The 19,684-nt window shown below is 44.8% G+C and overlaps 1 protein-coding gene across 1 annotated transcript in view; it reads left to right on the forward strand.

The window, feature by feature from the left end:
- LOC112248470 (anthrax toxin receptor 1) overlaps positions 1-19,684 on the forward strand; it is a 51,000-nt gene that overhangs the window by 17,184 nt on the left and 14,132 nt on the right. Inside the window, 12 exon segments of the mRNA XM_042320560.1 lie at positions 258-329; positions 525-596; positions 1,526-1,607; positions 1,783-1,816; positions 1,975-2,054; positions 5,792-5,860; positions 5,987-6,067; positions 7,131-7,191; positions 7,845-7,943; positions 17,838-17,907; positions 17,998-18,076; positions 18,310-18,405. Coding sequence (XP_042176494.1) covers positions 258-329; positions 525-596; positions 1,526-1,607; positions 1,783-1,816; positions 1,975-2,054; positions 5,792-5,860; positions 5,987-6,067; positions 7,131-7,191; positions 7,845-7,943; positions 17,838-17,907; positions 17,998-18,076; positions 18,310-18,405 — 895 coding nt within the window.

The raw sequence follows: 19,684 nt of genomic DNA on the forward strand, positions 1-19,684 counted from the left end.
TTACAGAAAATATTGTAGGAAGTGCAAAAGCTTGGTGTGCATATTTGATGCACATTCAAGCCTTTGCGTCAAACACTCTGACTGTAGAGAAGGATCCACATAATAGTGAAAATGTTTAACGGCAGATGCTGCCTTTCTACAGATAAAGTACAATTCGACCCCCCTGACTCCCTTTCACAATCCGGTACCTTAACCTCTCAATTTCCTCCAGACTCTGTTATGCAAACTCCTCATCAACATGTCATCTCACTTCGCAGATCTGGGAGTGTGCAGCACCACTGGGTTGAAATCTATCACTTTGTGGAACATCTGGCTCACAAGTTCATAAGGTGAGAATACTTTGTCCCACATTGTTGAAATACCCTGTAATGAATATAAACTTTAGATAAATAAACACAAATATTAACCATTAACCACACATGGTGTGGGTATGATGTATTTCATTGCTTGTTGTGATTGTTAGTGAAATGACAACAGAGAGAACATTAATATAAATGGTCTGGGTATTGTTAATTTCTCTCCAGTCCACAGCTGCGCATGTCCTTCATTGTGTTCTCTACTGAGGGACGGATTTTGATGCGGCTTACAGAGGACAGGTAAGGGAACAATCTTTTTTTTCTTAGGATTTGGGTATTACGTCTGCACAAGATGTCAGCTATTTGCTGATTCTGAACTGAGTTGATTATCAAGAACACAGAAACCAGATAAACATGCAGGATTTGTTAAATTGAATTAGAGACATAAAAAAAATCACAATACCCTCACATTAAGCTCAACTGACAATGCTGTCAATCCTTTGGCAAACGGTATGCTTCAGCATGTGGCTTATAATATATCATGTGTTGCATATGTGTCTAATCTTTCTTCAGGCAGTTTCCACACAGGCACTGAAACTTTTTAAATGTTTATGGTCTTCCTGCTATCTCATTTTACACAAGACTCATTTCCTTACTCTCTGCTGGACAGTGTCCTGTGGCAATAGATCCCTAAATCTAAGCTTGATCTCTTAAAACCTGAAGCACACACAAAGCCCATCACTACTCTCTGAAATGGAATGACACTTCAATAAATAGATTGTTTCTGTGCTTATTAAAAACAATTGTCTTTGTCATTTCATATCTGTCTGTCTGTCTGCTTTTAGTTTACAAAGAAGACTGAATTTCACAAGAAAACAGTAAAAAATTAAATCTGTTAAATATTCATTCACAGTTCTATTTTTTGGGGCTGAAAGCGACTCACTTGTCATTCAAGATTATGTGCATGCATGCACAAGGTTTAATGCTGTACCCAATGTTTTAGTTTGACAGTGTGATTTAATAGTAGCATATCAACCACATGTATCACTATGATGACTCTATTTACATCAATACCTATAGCTACTTCTTCTTTAAGGTCTTGCAATTTACGATTTTCATAGCTTTATAGCTGCAGTTATATCAATGAGATAGGTACTTCTGCAGGCTGAGGGGTGATACATTATGAGTATGAACTGCCCTCTCATCTGTCTTTTGGTCTGCTTGCTCAGGGAGCAGATTCGAAAAGGTCTGGAGGAGCTCCAGAGGGTACTTCCAGGGGGAGACACCTTTATGCACGAAGGCATCCAGAGGGTGAGCTGTCTGCTTTTAGCTGAGCTCTGAGCTGGAATCTATCTCCACACTGACTCAAGAACAAAGACCATGGTTCAGAGACAAAATGGCACCTGTATCAGTATGAATAGTTGCTTTATTCACAGGATAGATTTAGCCAGTGTCCTTTTTCAATCCAATTCCTCCTCTTTTACAGGCCAGTGAGCAGATATACTATGGAAACTCTGAAGGTGTGTAGTTCAATAAAAATATTTCAATTTATTCCTGTTGTACGTCTTGCATCATATATTAATTTCTCAAGTATATCTGTTTGTCTATTATTATTATTATTTGAATAGCTCTGTGGAAGCATTTAGATCTGAATCAAAGGTTTTGTGTCTGTTTATAGGATACCGTACCGCAAGTGTTATTATTGCTCTCACAGATGGGGAGCTGCATGAGGACCTCTTCTACTATGCTGAGAGGGAGGTAAGCACAACCTGTATATTCCATTTTCTTTGGCAATGTAAACATATGTTTCCCCTGCCAATAAAGCTCTTTAATTGTATTTAGTTGTGTGAACAGAAAGAGAGAGAGAGCGAAAGAGATAGGTCTGAAGGCATCTGCCTTTGGCCTAAAGAGCAGGAACCCAGACTTCATCAAATAAATTGAAAATACAGACATTGTAATCCTACAGGAAACATGGTATAGAGGAGACTGACCCACAGGTTGCCCTCTAGGTTACAAAGAGTTGGTAGTCAAATCCACCAAACTACCGGATGTGAAAAGGAAGAGACTCAAGGGGCTAATGCTAATTTGGTATAGAGCAAACCTAACCCACTCTATTAAATTAGTCAAAACAGGAGCATTTTACATCGGGCTAGAAAATTCATATGGAAATGATCTCCACAGAGAAAAATGGCCTCATGTGTGTTACCTACACTGCCATTCAAAAGTTTGGGGTCACTTAGAAATGTCCTAGTTTTCCATGAAAACATACATGAAATTAGTTTTTTACTATGTAAACTTCCGAATTCAGCTGTATATATTTATTCCATTAAAAATCTGCCGTTTCCAGCTACAATAGTCATTTACAACATTAACAATGTCTACACTGTATTTCTGATCAATTTGATTTTAATGGACGAAAAGTGGGCTTCTCTTTCAAAAACAAGGACATTTCTAAGTGACCCCAAACTTTTGAACGGAAGTGTATATCCCCCCAATAGAATCCCATACTTTAACAGATTCTCCAACCTAGAGGGGGAGATCAACCATTTCCAGGCCCAGGGACATGTACTGGTCTGTTACGACCTAAATGCCAGAACTGGACAAGAACCTGACACTCTCAGCACACAGGGGGACAAACACCTACAGTTGAAGTCAGAAGTTTACATACACCTTAGCCAAATACATTTAAACTCAGTTTTTCACAATTCCTGACATTTACTCCTTGTAAAAATTCCCTGTTTTAGATCAGTTAGAACCACCACTTTATTTTAAGAATGTGAAATGTCAGAATAATAGTAGAGAGAATAATTTATTTAAGCTTTTATTTCTTTCATCACATTCCCAGTGGGTCAGAAGTTCACATACACAACATTATTATTTGGTAGCATTGCCTTTAAATTGTTAACTTGGGTCAAACGTGTTCGGTAGCCTTCCACAAGCTTCCCACAATAAGTTGGGTGAATTTTGGCCCATTCCTCCTGACAGAGCTGGTGTAACTGAGTCAGGTTTGTAGGCCTCCTTGCTCGCACGTGCTTTTTTTAGTTCTGCCAACACATTTTCGATAGGATTGAGGTCAGGGCTTTGTGATGGCCACTCCAAAACCTTGACTGTTATCATTAAGCCATTTTGCCACAACTTTGGAAGTATGCTTGGTGTCATTGTCCATTTGGAAGACCCATTTGCGACCAAGCTTTAACTTCCTGACTGATGTCTTGAGATGTTGCTTCAATATATCCACACAATTGGCCATCCTCATGATGTCATCTATTTTGTGAAGTGCACCAGTCCCTCCTACAGCAAAGCACACCCACAACATGATGCTGCCACCCCATGCTTCAAGGTTGGGATGGAGTTCTTTGACTTGCAAGACTCCCCCTTTTTCCTCCAAACATAACGATGGTCATTATGGCCAAACAGTTCTATTTTTATTTCATCAGACCAGAGGACAGTTCTCCAAAAAGTACTCTCTTTGTCCCCATGTGCAGTTGCAAACCGTAGTCTGGCTATGTTATGGTAGTTTTGGAGCAGTGGCTTCTTCCTTGCTGAGCGGCCTTTCAGGTTATGTTGATATAGTACTAGTTTTACTGTGGATATAGATACTTTGTACCTGTTTCCTCCAGCATCTTCACAAGGTCCTTTGCTGTTGTTCTGGAATTGATTTGCACCTTTCGCACCGAAGTACGTTCATCTCTAGGAGACAGAATGCATCTTCTTCCTGAGCGGCATGACGGCTGCATGGTCCCATGGTGTTTATATTGCGTACTATTGTTTGTACAGATGAACGTGGTATCTTCAGGTGTATGGAAATTGCTCCCAAGGACGAATGAGACTTGTGGAGGTCTACAATCTTTTTTTTTAGGTCTTTTGATTTGCCCATGATGTCAAGCAATGAGGCACTGAGTTTGAAGGTAGGCCTTGAAATACATCTACAGGTACACCTCCAATTGTTGTCTATGTACAGACTCAGTGAGCATAGCCTTGCTATTGAGATAGGCTGCCATAGGCAGACCTGGCTCTCAAGAGAAGACAGTCTATGTGCACACTGCCCACAAAATGAGTTGGAAACTAAGCTGCTCTTCCTAACCTCCTGCCAAATGTATGACCATATTAGAGACACATATTTCCCTCAGATTACAGACCCACAAAGAACTCGAAAAACAAATCCATTGATAAACTCCCATATCTATTGGGTGAAATACCACAGTGTGCCATCACAGCAGCAAGATTTTTGACCTGTTGCCATGAGAAAAGGGCAACCAGTGAAGAACAAACACCATTGTAAATAAAACCCATATTTATGTTTATTTATTTTCCCTTTTGTACTTGAACTATTTGTTCATCGTTACAACACTGTATATAGCCATAATATGATATATGTCTCTATTCCTTTGGAACTTTGTAAGTGTAATGTTAACTGTTTATTTTTTATTGTTTATTTCACCTTTGTTTATTATCTATTTCACTTACTTTGGCAATGTAAACATGTTTCTCATGCCAATAAATCCCTTTGAATTTAATTTAATTGAGAGGGAGAGAGAGAGAGAGAGCGAGCGAGAGGGAGACAAGACCACAAATTGTAAACAGAACTTGCACTACTGTGGGCACAGATCAAACACCAGCACCATATACTGTACATCACCTCGGTAACACTTTGATCCCCTCTTTCCAGAGAAGGGAAAGGAGGTCAAAGCGTCTGTCAGATTGATATCTCCCATATGCCCGGTGAATTAAAAATGCCCAGTCATTCGCCACACATCTGCAAAAGGAACCAATGATTTCCCCCCCACCCAGACTGGGCTGGGATTGGGAGTGCAGGTGCAGCAGGGGTGCAAAGCTGGGGCTTTTTAATCACTTCCAAACACCCCTGGACACATGCAGACAGCAAGGCCAGCCACTCAGACATTGATGAAGTGAGGCTGATATCTCTCTCAGTAGCTTTCAAAATGTGTGGGGAAAGTGTCACTTAACAGGGAGCCTTGCAACAATAATTGTTGCAAGGCTCCTGAGCAGGGAGCCTTGCAACAATAGTTAAAAACGTCCTGTCACTCATATTGAATAATATTGTCAGCGTAGCTCTGTAGGGCCTTCTTTCAGATGTTCATGAAATGTAACATTTGGCTCATGGGCTCTGTTGGCTCTAGTCTACAGGCTTTTGCCAATAAATGGTTTCCGTCAACGTCTAATTATTTTTATTGAATATCAGTCAGCCAGAGGTCAATGCTCTTAGCTATTTGTCAAATCTACCCATCGGTGTCCAGAGTACACTCTTAGAAAAAAGGGTTCCAAAAGGGTTCTTCGGCTGGAACAAAAAATAGTTCTTCAAAGGGTTATCCTATAGGGACAGACGAATAACCCTTTTAGGTTCTAGATAGCACTTTTTTTTCGAAGACTGTAGCTATCTGGAGTGTTCTCAGTGTATGTGTTTTGATTGATGTAGTGCGATTCCAGGTGTCGACAGTCTTTCCTGTTTTTGCTCCTCTGTGAATACCTGACAGGCCAACCGATCGCGGAGTCTGGGTGCCTCAGTATACTGCGTGGGGGTGAAGGACTTCAATGAGACACAGGTGTGTTGACGCATCTTGCTTCATTGTGCTCTGATTTGACTTGGTCTCAAACTGTATCCCAAACGTCATTTGGAAAAGAGGCTGGTGGCTGTGTAGAACTGTATGACACTTTTTTTTCTTCCTCAGCTGGCAATGATTGCTGATAGCAAGGACCATGTCTTCCCAGTGAATGATGGCTTTGAAGCACTGCAGGGGGTCATTGATTCGGTAAGAGGTTCAGCCTTGACGACTAACACAAGGATCCCACTGGGCAAAAACTCAACGTTGTTTCCACGTCATTTCAACAACAAAAAATGATACGTGATAAGGTTGAATCAATGTAAAAACGGATTGGATTTGCAAAAAGACATTAAGGTAAAGGGAATTTCATATTTTTTTCATCCAACTTTTAACATAAATCAAATGTTATTGTGACATTTTTGGAAGATAACTTAACGAAAAATAGACGTTGAACTGACGTCTGTGCCCAGTGGGAAGGCTAGAAAACAGCATCTTTAATGTACACTGCACCATCCATCCAGAGATTGTGTTCAATAATTCTCACTGCAGTACATATCTAAATCCATTAACACATTAATCAAATAGGAAACAAGGGAGAATAGGATTAAAGAAAACAATAAACAGAAATATTCCATCCATCAAAACTCACCAGAAACAGAATTTCAGGAAAACCTGCTGTGACTCTGACCTCCCAGCTTTTGATCCACGCTAGTGGAGTCTACCCAAACAGGATCAAAGTGTATGCATTCATTCAGTATAGCTTCCACCTCAAAGGTATTGACTTATATTTTTGTATCCGCTCAAACTATTTCAATAGCGGAGGAAGGAAAGAAAGAAAAGGAGAGTCGTGGAGAGGCCATTGTCGCCCGGGCACTGAGTTCCTCTAACAGAGCTAGAGGTCAGTCAGACAAGTTGACTGGCATCTGGAGCCCATTAACAGCATGCTGAAAGCTGCTGGCTCAGACTCAATAAAGAAGGACAGCATGCAGTAAATCAAACCGATCTTCAGGCTTACAACACATACTTTCTCTGAACAGTGGGGGTATAGAGAGAGATGTACACCCAGAACACAAGAACAGAGAGGAGCACAGAGAGGAGAACAGGAGACATTAAGCAGAGGTACACACTGTACACACTGATACTGTAATTGCCAGTAAAAGGAGTATAGGGATTATATTATTAAACCAATACTCTCAATAAAGCAACACACAATGCTCTGTAACAAGCCAGACCTTGGCCCAAAGCCCACATGTCTCTCTTACTCCCACAGATCTTAAAGAAGTCCTGTATTGAGATCCTGGCAGTGGAACCCTCCAGTATCTGTGCAGGAGGTAAGTGTACAGACCTCTGGCCTGTATTTATCCTCTCTGGCCTCAGATCATTAAATCAGACATTTTAAGGCCCCCTCCTATTGGAGCGCACAACAGGACGAGACTTGGCAGGGCCAGCAGACTGGTGTGCAGTAAATATCTCCTACACACAGTAGCAGCAACTTCTTTTGTCATGAAGGATTCAACCTGGACCTAGTCCCAACAAAACTACTGTACTAAGGACACAAATAATTTCTTTCTCTCTTTTATCTGATGTGTAATGCTGCCGTCATTGTCCATTCTACAGTCTTACAACACACCACTTTCCTCACTGTAAAAATAAGTATTTACGCTTCAGGTTTTCTGCGTTATGTGATATTGGCTCCAGAGAGCCACTAAATCTCCAAATGTCTGGACAACTGCAGTTGAAGTCTCATTGACAGCAAAATCTCAATTCTTAAGGCATTCAGAAAAAATAGTTTATCTTCAACAACCACTATGGTCAGGGCATGGTGGTTTAGAGTTTGTTGGCTGAATGTGACCAGAGTGTGAGATGCTGAGATGATAGACTCAGATGTTAGCTTGAACACATGGTGTGACAAATTCAGTTCAGTTTTACACTCTAACTGGCTGTATGCCTCCTCAGTCATTGTGTTTCTCTATTCCCTCTCTAGAAACGTTCCAGGTGGTGGTGAGAGGAAATGGCTTCCTCCATGCTCGGAATGTCCATAAGGTCCTGTGCAGTTTCCGAATCAATGACACACTCACCAAGAGTAAGTGGAGCACCAACTCAAAATGAATAAACAGTTGACCTGTGTTCTGTTTGTTTTAAAGACATGTTAATAATGCGTAAACAATTTGCCAATCAAGCAATAGGACACACAAAGTTGTATTTACTGCAGCTGTAAGAGTAAAACTGCTCAGGAAATGGATGACAGACGTGGTGTTATGAGTTAGACACAGTAAAAGTCAATGTTTTCTTATTGATGTCTCTTAATGCTTCCCAAAAGTTACGTTCAGGAGATCAGTAGGGGTTCTCTATGCCCAAACAAGTGCCTATGCCATTTGTTTCTGGTATTACTGTTTTTTTATTTTAAAGGGTACATTTGTACTTTAACGGCCTGGGACTGTACCAGAGCTAGAAGATAAAGGGAAACAGTACCACACACAAGGCAGTCTGGGGAAAAGCCCTGGAGGCACATCCAAGTTCCCCCTGTGGTCTTGAAGTGGCTTAATGGATGTGTGAGACCAGCCCCTTCCAATGCATGCCAACATATAGCTGTGGGAGGGCATGCTCTAATTACAAACAAAGAGAAAATATAGTCTGGGCCTGAAAGGAAGAGGATGAGGGGATGTTTAGGCCATGAAGAATTTAATCTGTGGAATTTGATAGCAGATCAAAGTACAGTCTTCAGCTGCGTTCAATATTACAGTTTTATACATTTTACAGTATGGTGCTACTTAGCAGGAATGACCTGAGGACTGCTAACAAATGTCTTCTACTCTGAATTAGTTTTGAACAGAATGGTTTACGGTGACCCAGAATGTAAATTGTTTGTATGTAATTAAACATCCAAACTTCCCAAGCGGAAGACATGGAAAAAATGTAGGAAAAAAAGGATATACCACCTCTTTGTTTACTTCCCTCCTCCATCCCTTCTTTCAGATGTAAACCCAAGGATATGTGTACCAACTGTCCAGTAAAATGTTTACCCCTAAACAGCTCAGTCATTTCAGACACAGCAGGCGCCATGTCTAATTAGCCACTGTTGGCTCATTGTTTCTTGTGGTTGAATGTCAATGGCCTCATATGATTGATTCCAATCGTCCTACAGTGCGCTCTTCTGTAATCTGCAGAACTCCCAATGCGCCCCTTGACCATCACCACAGACACCACCACTCCTCTACCGCCTCTCTACATTCTCCAAAGGCTCCAGCCCTCATAGGAAAGGAGCAATGTGTAGCTACATGTGTTCAGCAACTGAATGTCCATGTCTCCAGGAAAAGCAGTAGCAGCAAATACAGGCCTTCTGAACTTTGGCAGTGAAGAGACGTCGGGAGCATTCCTTCCTCCCTGATGGCTCCAGTGAGCATCATCATGGAGATACAGTGCCTTCGGAGAGTATTCAGACCCCTTGACCTCCACATTTTGTTGCATTAGAGCCTTATTCTAAAATTGATGAAATTGTTTATTTTCCTTATCAATCTACACACAATACCCCATAATGACAAATAAAAACAGGTTTTTAGAAAATGTTGCTAATTTATAATAAGTATTCAGACCCTTTACTCAGTACTTTGTTGAAGCACCTTTTGCAGCGATTACAGCATCAAGTCTTCTTGGGTATGATGCTACATGCTTGGCACACCTGTATTTGGGGGGTTTCTTGCATTCTTCTCTGCAGATCCTCTCAAGCTCTGTCAGGTTGGATGGGGAGATTCACAGCTATTTTCAGGTCTCTCCAGAGATGTTTGATCGGGTTCAAGTCCCGGCTCTGGCTGGGCCACTCAAGGACATTCAGAGACTTGTCCAGGAGCCACTCCTGCATTGTCTTGGCTGTGTGGTTAGGGTCATTGTCCTCTAGGAAGGTGAACCATCGCCTCAGTCTGAGGTCCTGAGCGCTCTGGAGCAGGTTTTCATCAAGGATCTCTCTGTACTTTGCACCATTCATCTTTCCCTCGATAGTCTCCCAGTACATGCCATTGAAAAACATCCCCACAGCATGATGCTGCCACCACCATGCTTCACCGTAAGGATGGTACCAGGTTTCTTCCAGACGTAACGCTTGGCATTCAGGCCAAAGAGTTCAATCTTGGTTTTGTCAGACCAGAGAATCTTGTTTCTCATGGTCTGAGAGTCTTCAAGTGCCTTTTGGCAAACTTCAAGCGGGCTGTCATGTGCCTTTTACTGAGGAGTGGGTTCAGTCTGGCCACTCTACCGTAAAGGACCATCGGGTTCTTGGTCACCTACCTGACAAAGGCCCTTCAATCAATTTTAGAATAAGGCAGTAACATAACAAAATGTGGAAAAAGTCAAGGGGCCTGAATACTTTCCGAAGGCACTGTGTTAAAGATGAGAATCCACCACTTGTGACATGATAAGACTTTATTCTTTAGAAATGCCCAGGAACCGGAGTAATCATCATTTTATTGGGATGCTGCAGTGCAGCCATGTTATTGTATTCTCAGAAGCAATGTCATGTTAAATTGTCTCAGTATTGGTTAAATAGGCTGGTCTGCATTGTTGGAGCTAGGAACACAAGATTTTTGCTACACCTGCAATAACATCTACTAAATATGTGTATGTGACCAATAACATTTGGCTGTGATTTATTGAGTAAGCTTTAACAGTGGGCACATGTCTGCACTCAGTAGTAAAACTTTACATGACCTTTTATCATGCGCACAGCGTAAACTGTGTAACAAAGTGTTGTGACATGAAGCAAAGCTGTTGGCGGCAGCATCTAGATCCCTATGGTATTAAATGGTAGAACCCTTCACCTGAGAGAGGGACCAGAGAGTCCTTTATAGTCAGCCAGTCAACCAGTCTGCCTGTCTTCAAAGAGGCCCTCAACTCTCTCAGTCCCCTTTGATAGCTTAGTATAAGGTGGGTGACCGCTGAGTTGAACTCTGAATGGGATATCTGGCTGAGTTTGTGTTGGCTCTGAGCTCAGCTTGGCAGGCTGCAGTATTGATCTCCCCCTGGTCCCAATTCCTCCCCTCCGTCCTGCAGGGTGTTACTGGAGAGGAGAGGAGCGGTCATCCGTTTGCTGTGGAGCGCTCATGTTGATTTCCTCAGTGCAGGGGTATGTTAACCATGAGCCAGGATAAACAGGCAGTCTTGGGCGATGACCATGCTCACTGGATCTGTTTTCCAACATTTCATAAGTTGGACACAGAAAGACTAGAGGTTCTCTTTAAAAATGAAGGCTATGCTTTTAATCATTGTCTTTGTCTCTGCTCTGTCAAATGGGTGTCAGGACTAGGGTATTTAAGTATGGTCCTTAAGCATCTCTGTATTATATTAGATTGGTATGTTAAATGAGTTACCATCAAGAGAAATTACAACTGCTCTCTGTTGTGAACACTAATTATGTCACAGTACAATACAAAAAATCCAATAAGATGATGTAATTTCATGATCATTAGTCAATGAATTCCAGACATCAGTTGATATACAGTGCCTTCAGAAAGTATTCATACCCCTTGACTTATTCCACATTTTGCTCCATTATCACGACTTCCGCCGAAGTCGGTCCCTCTCCTTGTTCGGGCGGCGTTTGGCGGTTGACGTCACCGGCCTTCTAGCCATCACCGATCCACTTTTCATTTTCCATTTGTTTTGTCTTTGTTTTCTACACACCTGGTTTCATTTCCCCTCATTACATGTTCATTATTTAACACTCTGGTTTCCCCCATGTTTGTGTGCGTGTTTGTTTTATTGTTAGGCTGTATCTTACGGCTGGTATTATTGTTGCCGGGGCGGCAGGGTAGCCTAGTGGTTAGAGCATTGGACTAGCAACCGAAAGGTTGCAAGTTCGAATCCCCAAGCTGACAAGGTACAAATCTGTCGTTCTGCCCCTGAACAGGCAGTTAACCCACTGTTCCTAGGCTGTCATTGAAAATAAGAATTTGTTCTTAACTGACTTGCCTAGTAAAATAATAAAGGTAAAAATTAAATGTTTTTACGCCCATTTATTCGTGGTACTGGTATTTTTTCTTGCACCATATTATTGTGTTTTGTACTGTTTTTTCTTGTATTAAATACCTTGTCCATGCATCTCAGCTCTCCTGCGCCTGACTCCTTTCACCAGTTATCCACAGCCTTGACAGAAACATGCACCTCATAAATGGCAGGAGCAGACAACCCCCCTTTGGCGGTCGAGGAGCGCGTCCAACAGCATGCGACCATGTCGCAACGTCTCGGCACCGCTATTGATCGAGTGCTGCAGACGATGGAATGATGGGAGAGAGGAGAAGTACTTCCAGCGCCTCCACCAGCACCACTACACGCACCACGGTTCCCCCCTCCTTCACCCGGTCCCAGTGGGATTCGACTCCTGAGGGAATATGATGGGACGGCTGCTGGATGCCAGGGGTTCCTACTCAAGCTGGAACTCTACCTGGCGCCCGTCCACCCGGCTCCTTCAGGACGTGAGAGCGTGTCTGCCCTCGTCTCCGGGTCTCTCAGGGAAAGCCCGGGGGGGGGGCCAACGCCATATGGGGGGAAGGAAAAGCAGCACTTTACGCAGAGCTCACCCGCCGCTTTCGGGCAGTTTTCGACCACCCGCCTGAGGGTAGAGCAGCGGGTGAACGTCTGTTCCACTTGAGGCAGGGGACGAGGAGCGCACGGGAGTTTGCCTTGGACTTCCGGACCCTGGCAGCAAGCGCGTGATGGAGCGGCAGGGCCCTGATCAATCACTACCGGTGCAGTCTGCGCAAGGACGTCCGTCGGGAGTTGGCCAGCAGGGACACCACTCTCACACTCTCACGTTTAACCAGCTGGATAACCTGCTGGCTACCCGCGGATGTCGGGATCGGGGCCTGTCAGTTCCATCCCCCAGCACCACCGCTCCGACGCCCATGGAGCTGGGAGGTGCTGCGCCTAGGGCGACCGGAGGAGGGACAGTTCCCTGCAGCATCTGTGGCCGCAGTGGGCACACTGCTGGTCGGTGCTGGAGAGGTTCCTCTGGGAGTCGAAGCAGCAGGCAGGGCACTCTCGTGTCACCTCAGGTGAGTCAGCACCAGGCTCACCCAGAGCCCCCTGTTGCTCACATGTTTTTGTTTATACATTTTCCTGAGTTTTCCCCGCATTCCCAGCAAAAGGCGCTCGTAGATTCAGGTGCAGCTGGGAATTTTATTGACTGATCATTTGCCCATATTTTAGGGATCCCCATTGTTTCTGTGGATATGCCTTTCCCTGTGCATGCTCTAGATAGTCGACCATCAGGGTCGGGGCTAATTAGAGAGGCCACCGCTCCACTGGGCATGGTTACGCAGGAGGGTCACAAAGAGAGAAAGTTTCTTTCTTATTGATTGTCCTGCGTTTTCCGTGGTGCTGGGCCTACCCTGGTTGGTATGTCATAACCCCACTATTTCGTGGCAACGGAGGGCTCTCACAGGGTGGTCAGGAGAGTGCTTGGGGAGATGTTTATGGGTTTCCGTCGGTGCTATTACTGTGGAAAGTCCAGATCAGGTCTCCACCATGCGCATCCCCTCTGAATATGCCGATTTGGCTCTCGCCTTCTGTAAAAAGAAGGCGACTCAATTACCACCCCATCGATGGGGGGATTGTGCGATAGATCTCCTGGTAGACGCAGCACTTCCCAGGAGTCACGTGTATCCCCTGTCGCAAGAGACGACAGAGGCTATGGAAACAAATGCCTCCGAATCTCTCGGGCAGGGGTACATTCGGCCCTCCACTTCACCTAACTCCTCGAGTTTATTTTTTGAGAAGAAAAGGGATGGAGGTCTGCGCACATGTATTGACTATCGAGGCATCAACCAAATGACTGTGAGGTACAGTTACCCTCTGCCTCTCATCGCCAGTGTGATTGAGTCAATGCACAGGGAGCACTTCTTCACAAAATTGGATCTCAGAAGCACTTACAACCGGTTGCGTATCCGGGAGGGGGACGAGTGGAAGACGGCATTTAGTACGACCTCAGGGTACTATGAGTACCTCGTCATACCGTACGGGTTGATGAATGCTCCATCAGTCTTCCAGGCCTTTGTAGACGAGATTTTCCTGGGCCTGCACGGGCAGGGTGTAGTGGTGTATATCAACGACATTCTGATATACTCCGCTACACGCGCCGAGCATGTGTCCCTGGTGTGCAAGGTGCTTGGTCGACTGTTGGAGCATGACCTGTACGTCAAGGCTGAGAAATGCCTGTTTTCCAACAGTCCGTCTCCTTCCTAAGGTACCGCATTTTCACTTCAGGGGTGGAGATGGAGAGTGACCGCATTTCAGCGGTGCATAATTGGCCGACTCCCACCACGGTTATGGAAGTGCAGTGATTTTTAAGGGTTTGACAACTATCAGGGGTTTTGGTCAGGTAGCGGCTCCCATCATCTCACTGCTGAAGGGGGGACCGGTGCGTTTGCAGTGGTCGGCTGAGGCGGACAGGGCTTTTGGTCACCTGAAGGCTCTGTTTACCTCGGCTCCGGTGCTGGCTCAGCCGGATCCATCTTTGGCATTCATAGTGGAGGTGAATGCGTCCGAGGCTGGGATAGGAGCCGTGCTCACTCAGCGCTCAGGTACGCCACCAAAGCTCCACCCCTGTGCCTTCTTTTCGAAGAAGCTCAGCCCGGTGGAGCGAAACTATAACGTGGGGGACCGGGAGCTGTTGGCTGTTGTCAAGGCCTTGAAGGCATGGAGACATTAGCTTGAGGGGGCTAAACACCCTATTCTCATCTGGACTGACCACCACAATCTGGAGTACATCCGGGCTGCGAGGAGACTGAACCCTCGCCAGGCAAGGTGGGCCCTGTTCTTTACCCTTGTCTTCCTTGTCTTCACCCTGTCCTACAGCCCAGGTTCCCAGACCACTAAGGCAGATGCACTGTCCCGGCTGTATTATACAGTGGAGCGGCCCATGGATCCCACTCCCATACTTCCGGCCTCTTGTCTGGTGGCACCGTTGGTGTGGGAGCTGGACGCGGACATCGAGCGGGCATTACGTACAGAGCCCACTCCCTCCAGTGTCCAGCTGGGCATCTGTACGTTCCATTTGCTGTTAGCGACAGTTTGATCTATTGGGCCCACACGTCATCCGGGCAACGGTCGGACAGTGCGCTGTCTTAGTGGGAAGTACTGGTGGACCACCTTTGCTAAGGACGTGAGGGTTTATGTTTCCTCCTGCTCGATGTGCGCCCAGTGCAAGGCCCCTAGGCACCTGCCCAGAGGGAAGTTACAACCCTTGCCCATTCCACAACAGCCGTGGTCGCACCTGTTTGTGGATTTCCTGATGGATCTGCCTCCCTCACAGGGTAACACCACAATCCTGGTCGTTGGGGATCGGTTTTCTAAGTCCTGCCATCTCCTCCCTTTGCCCGGTCTCCCTACGGCCCTACAGACTGCGGAGGCCCTGTTCACACACGTCTTCCGGCACTACGGGGTGCCTGAGGACATTGTATCTGATCGAGGTCCCCAGTTCATGTCAAGGATCTGGAGGGCGTTCATGGAACGTCTGGGGGTCTCGGTCAGCCTTTCCTCAAGTTTTCACCCCGAGAGTAACGGGCAGGTGGAGAGAGTACACCAGGATGTGGGTTGGTTTCTGCGGTCTTATTGCCAGGACCAGCCGGGGGAGTGGGCGGGGTTCATACCTTGGGCAGAGATGGCCCAGAACTCGCTCCGCCACTCCTTTACCAACCTTAACCCTTTCCAGTGAGTACTGGGGATCCAGCCGGTTTTGGCGCCGTGGCATCAGAGCCAGATCGAGGCTCCTGCGGTGGACGACTGGTTTAGGCACGCTGAGGAGACCTGGGACGCCACTCATGTGCACCTTCAGCGGGCAGTGAGGTGTCAGAAAGCCAGAACAGACCGCAACCGCAGTGAGGTCTGGCTCTCAACCCTCCACCTGCCCCTCCACCTGCCCTGCCGGAAGCTGGGTCCGCGGTTTGTGGGGCCATTCAAAGTCCTGAATGAGGTTTGTTACAGTTTACAGCTTCCCCCAGATTACCATGTTAACTCCTCGTTCCATGTGTCTCTCCTCAGGCCGGTGGTAGCTGGTCCACTCCAGGAGTCTGAGGTGCAGGAGGTTCCTCCGCCCCCTCTGGACTTCGAGGGGGCCCCGGCGTATGCAGTCCGATCCATACTGGACTCGAAGCGTCGGGCGAGGGGCCTTCAGTACCTCGTGGAGTGGGAGGGGTACGGTCCGCAGGAGAGACGCTGGGTGCCGGTGGAGGACATATTGGACCCTTTGATGCTGCGGGATTTCCACCATCTCCATCCGGATCGCCCTTCGCCTCGTTCTCCGGGTCGACCCCGAGGCCGGGTTCGGCGCGCTGTTGGAGCCGCACGTCAAGGGGAGGGTACTATCACGACTTCCGCCAAAGTCGGTCCCTCTCCTTGTTTGGGCGGCATTCGGCGGTCGACGTCACCGGCCTTCTAGCCATCACCGATCCACTTTTAATTTTCCATTTGTTTTGTCTTTGTTTTCTACACTCCTGGTTTCAATTCCCCTCAATTCCCCTCATTACATGTTCATTATTTAACCCTCTGGTTTCCCCCATGTTTGTGTGCGTGTTTGTTTTATTGTTAGGCTGTATCTTACGGCTGTTATTATTGTTGCCGGGTTTTGTTGTTTTGTACTGGTGTTTTCTTGTATTAAATACCTTGTCCATGCATCTCAGCTCTCCTGCGCCTGACTCCTTTCACCAGTTACCCACAGCCTTGACATCCACATTACTGCCTGAATTCAAAATTGGTTAACTATGTTTTTTCCTTACCCATCTACACACAATACCACATGCCGACTAAGTGAAAACATGTTTTTTTAATTTGCTAATTTATTGAAAATAAAATACAGAAATATATAATTTACATAAGTATTCACACCCCTGAGTCAATAGTTTGTAGAAGCACCTTTGGCGCCGGTGATTATAGCTGTGAGTCTTTTTAGGTAAGTCTCTAAGAGCTTTGCACACCTGGATTGTACAATATTTGCCCGTTATTCTTTTAAAATTCTTCAAGCTCTGTCAAGTTGATTGTTGATCATTGCTAGACAGCCATTTTGCTAAAACTGAATCATTCAATGTCGTCTTGGTAAGCAACTCCAGTGTAGATTTGGCCTTGTGTTTTAGGTTATTGTCCTGCTGAAAGGTGAATTTGTTTCCCACCATGGCCTCTTGGTGAAATCCCTGAGCATTGTCCTTCCCCTCGACAACTGAGTTAGGAAGGACGCCTGTATCTTTATAGCGACTGGTTGTATTGATACACCACCCAAAGCCTAGTTAATAAATCACCAAAGGGATATTCAGCGTCTGCTTTTTTTCTTTTTACACATATACCAATCGGTGCTCTTTTGTGCGAGTCAGTAAAAAAACTCCCTTGTCTTTGGGGTTTAATCTGTGTTTGAAATTCCCTACTCGATTGAGGGACTATGGATATTTGTATGTGTACGGTACAGAGATGGGGTAGTCATTCATAAATCATGTTAACCACTATTGTTGAACACGGAATGAGTCCATGCAATTTATTATGCGATTTGTTAAGCACATTTTTACTCCAGAATGTATTTAGGCTTGCCATAACAAAGGTTGAATGCTTATTGACCCAAGACATTTCAGCGTTACATTTTGCATTAATTTCTAAAATTCCCTACAAACAAAATTCCACTTTGACAATATTTGATATTTTGTGTAGATCAGTGACACAAATTCTCAATTGAATCCATTTTAAATTCGGCCTGTAACACAATTTGTTTTTGAAAAAGTAAAGAGATGTAAATACTTTTTGAAGCCACTGTACATCTAATCTCCTGATATCTGAATCTCCTGAGTGGCGCAGATCCTGTCTGCATCTGCGCCACTTCTCGAAAGGTCAATGGATTCGGATGATTGAAATGGAAGTTTGATCTGTGCAGTCTGAATTACACTCTGACTACAGCAGAACCATTATGGTTTGTGTATGGGTGACCCTTCGTTCTCCTCTACTCCTCTAGGTGTGAAGCCATTAATAGTGGAAGATACATATCTCCTCTGTCCTGCCCCTATTCTACAGGAAGAGGGAATGTAAGTACTACCATAACTGAATGAATATTATATATTTCTGTCACCCATCCTCACCACACTCTATCTCTTTACACTCCATTTGTGTTCCAGGGCAGCCAACCTCTATGTCAGCATGAATGAAGGTCTTAGTTTCATCTCCAGTTCAGTCACCATTACAACTGTGAGCTGTGTAAGAACAAAACGCACCACACCACTGTGCAACACAACTATGTGCTATGCAGTACCCCATCAACGATTCACGGGAACCAATAACTGCCTCAAACGATGCCTTATTATGTTATTCTCCTGTAGTTGCACAATAACAGGCACTTGAACTTTCTGATGGTTCTCAGCCTTTGCACTGTTGTGCAGCTCAGTAGAGACTGAGTTTGACCGGTGTCCCTCACTCTCTGTCTGTCCCAGTCTGATGGAACCATCCTGGCCATCGCCCTGCTCATCCTCATGATGCTCTTAGTCTTCATGCTGCTCTGGTGGTTCTGGCCTCTCTGCTGCACTGTGGTGAGTCACATACACTATCTGTCACATTCACACTCATGGACAGTGTCTTACAAGCTGTAATCTTTTTAAATGAAACACAAATTGCTCTATACGGTAGGTAAACTTATGTGTAGCTTACAGGATTTCCACTAAGTCTTTTCTGAGACAACTCTTTATACTGTTTATACACTGTGATCATGGATTTATTTTCCAGAGTTAATTTGTATGACCTTGGCACACTCCGAGCACCTTACTTACCTGAACAACATTCTCATGGTGAGATGGTTATGAGTTAGTGAAGGATGAGACTCCTTGGCCTTTTTGGCCTCCAATTGATTTTGTTAGTCCATTATGCCCAGAGGTCACCAGAGGTCAAAGCCCAGTGATAAATGTGTGCTGAAGTAATTAGTCCCTCTGTTGAAGTCATTTGTTCAACTGGAGGTCACAGAACCGCTGCCCCCTCAGCTCATGGAGGTCAAGGGCAATGTAGCTTCTCAGTATTGTTCTAGTATTTAGACAAAAACATTGAGAGGAGAGAGGAAACTTACGCCATCATCAAGATATGGGAAGTAGGTTACACAATCACACAGTGTTCATGTTTGCCAAAGCTCCTAAAACAAATTCCATGAGGTCACATCTTTTTCCCAGAATACATAGGTTAGTCATTCTCAGAATAACTCCATGCCAACTCCAATCTACTGCCTCTCCCTCCCAACCATGCCTAACAAAATGCAACACTTCTGGTCTATGATGTGTATTGCCCTTTCAATATCTGTTTTACCAGCCTGGAAACAGAAAAGTTGGAAAGTTTTTACTATGTTACTCTCTCTCTCCTTACCTTTATAGTTCTTTTCAGTTCTTTTCGGTGGAAATCATTGCCCAGCACTGTTTAGGAAAGTGATGCTAGGTTACCATGGGAAATCAGCTAGTATTCCAGGCTTTGGGAAGCACAGAGGAAAATAAGTATCATTTCAAGTCATGTATATTAATTGTCTTGGCCAGGTTATTTTCTAAGTGCTTACAGTTATAGTTGCTCAACGTTTTGTTGGCCATAGACACGCCACAAACATGTATCTTGCTATAGATTAGGAAGAGAATCTGAGGAAAATACAGTTTTATCTATATTTACTAAACATTTAAATTATTCTAATATTCTACTACATCATCACAGGGCTCTGCCTAAATCCAACAGGAGGAGCTGGTAGTCAAAAGCTGTCTGTAAAATGTTTTAAGATGTCCTTTTCCTGCAATACGCTTTACACAGGTTTCCTTGAATTTCATCACAGTTGAAAACAGAAAA

The sequence above is a fragment of the Oncorhynchus tshawytscha genome, linkage group LG04, assembly GCF_018296145.1.
Source record: "Oncorhynchus tshawytscha isolate Ot180627B linkage group LG04, Otsh_v2.0, whole genome shotgun sequence".
In the NCBI taxonomy this organism is placed as follows: Eukaryota; Metazoa; Chordata; class Actinopteri; order Salmoniformes; family Salmonidae; genus Oncorhynchus; species Oncorhynchus tshawytscha.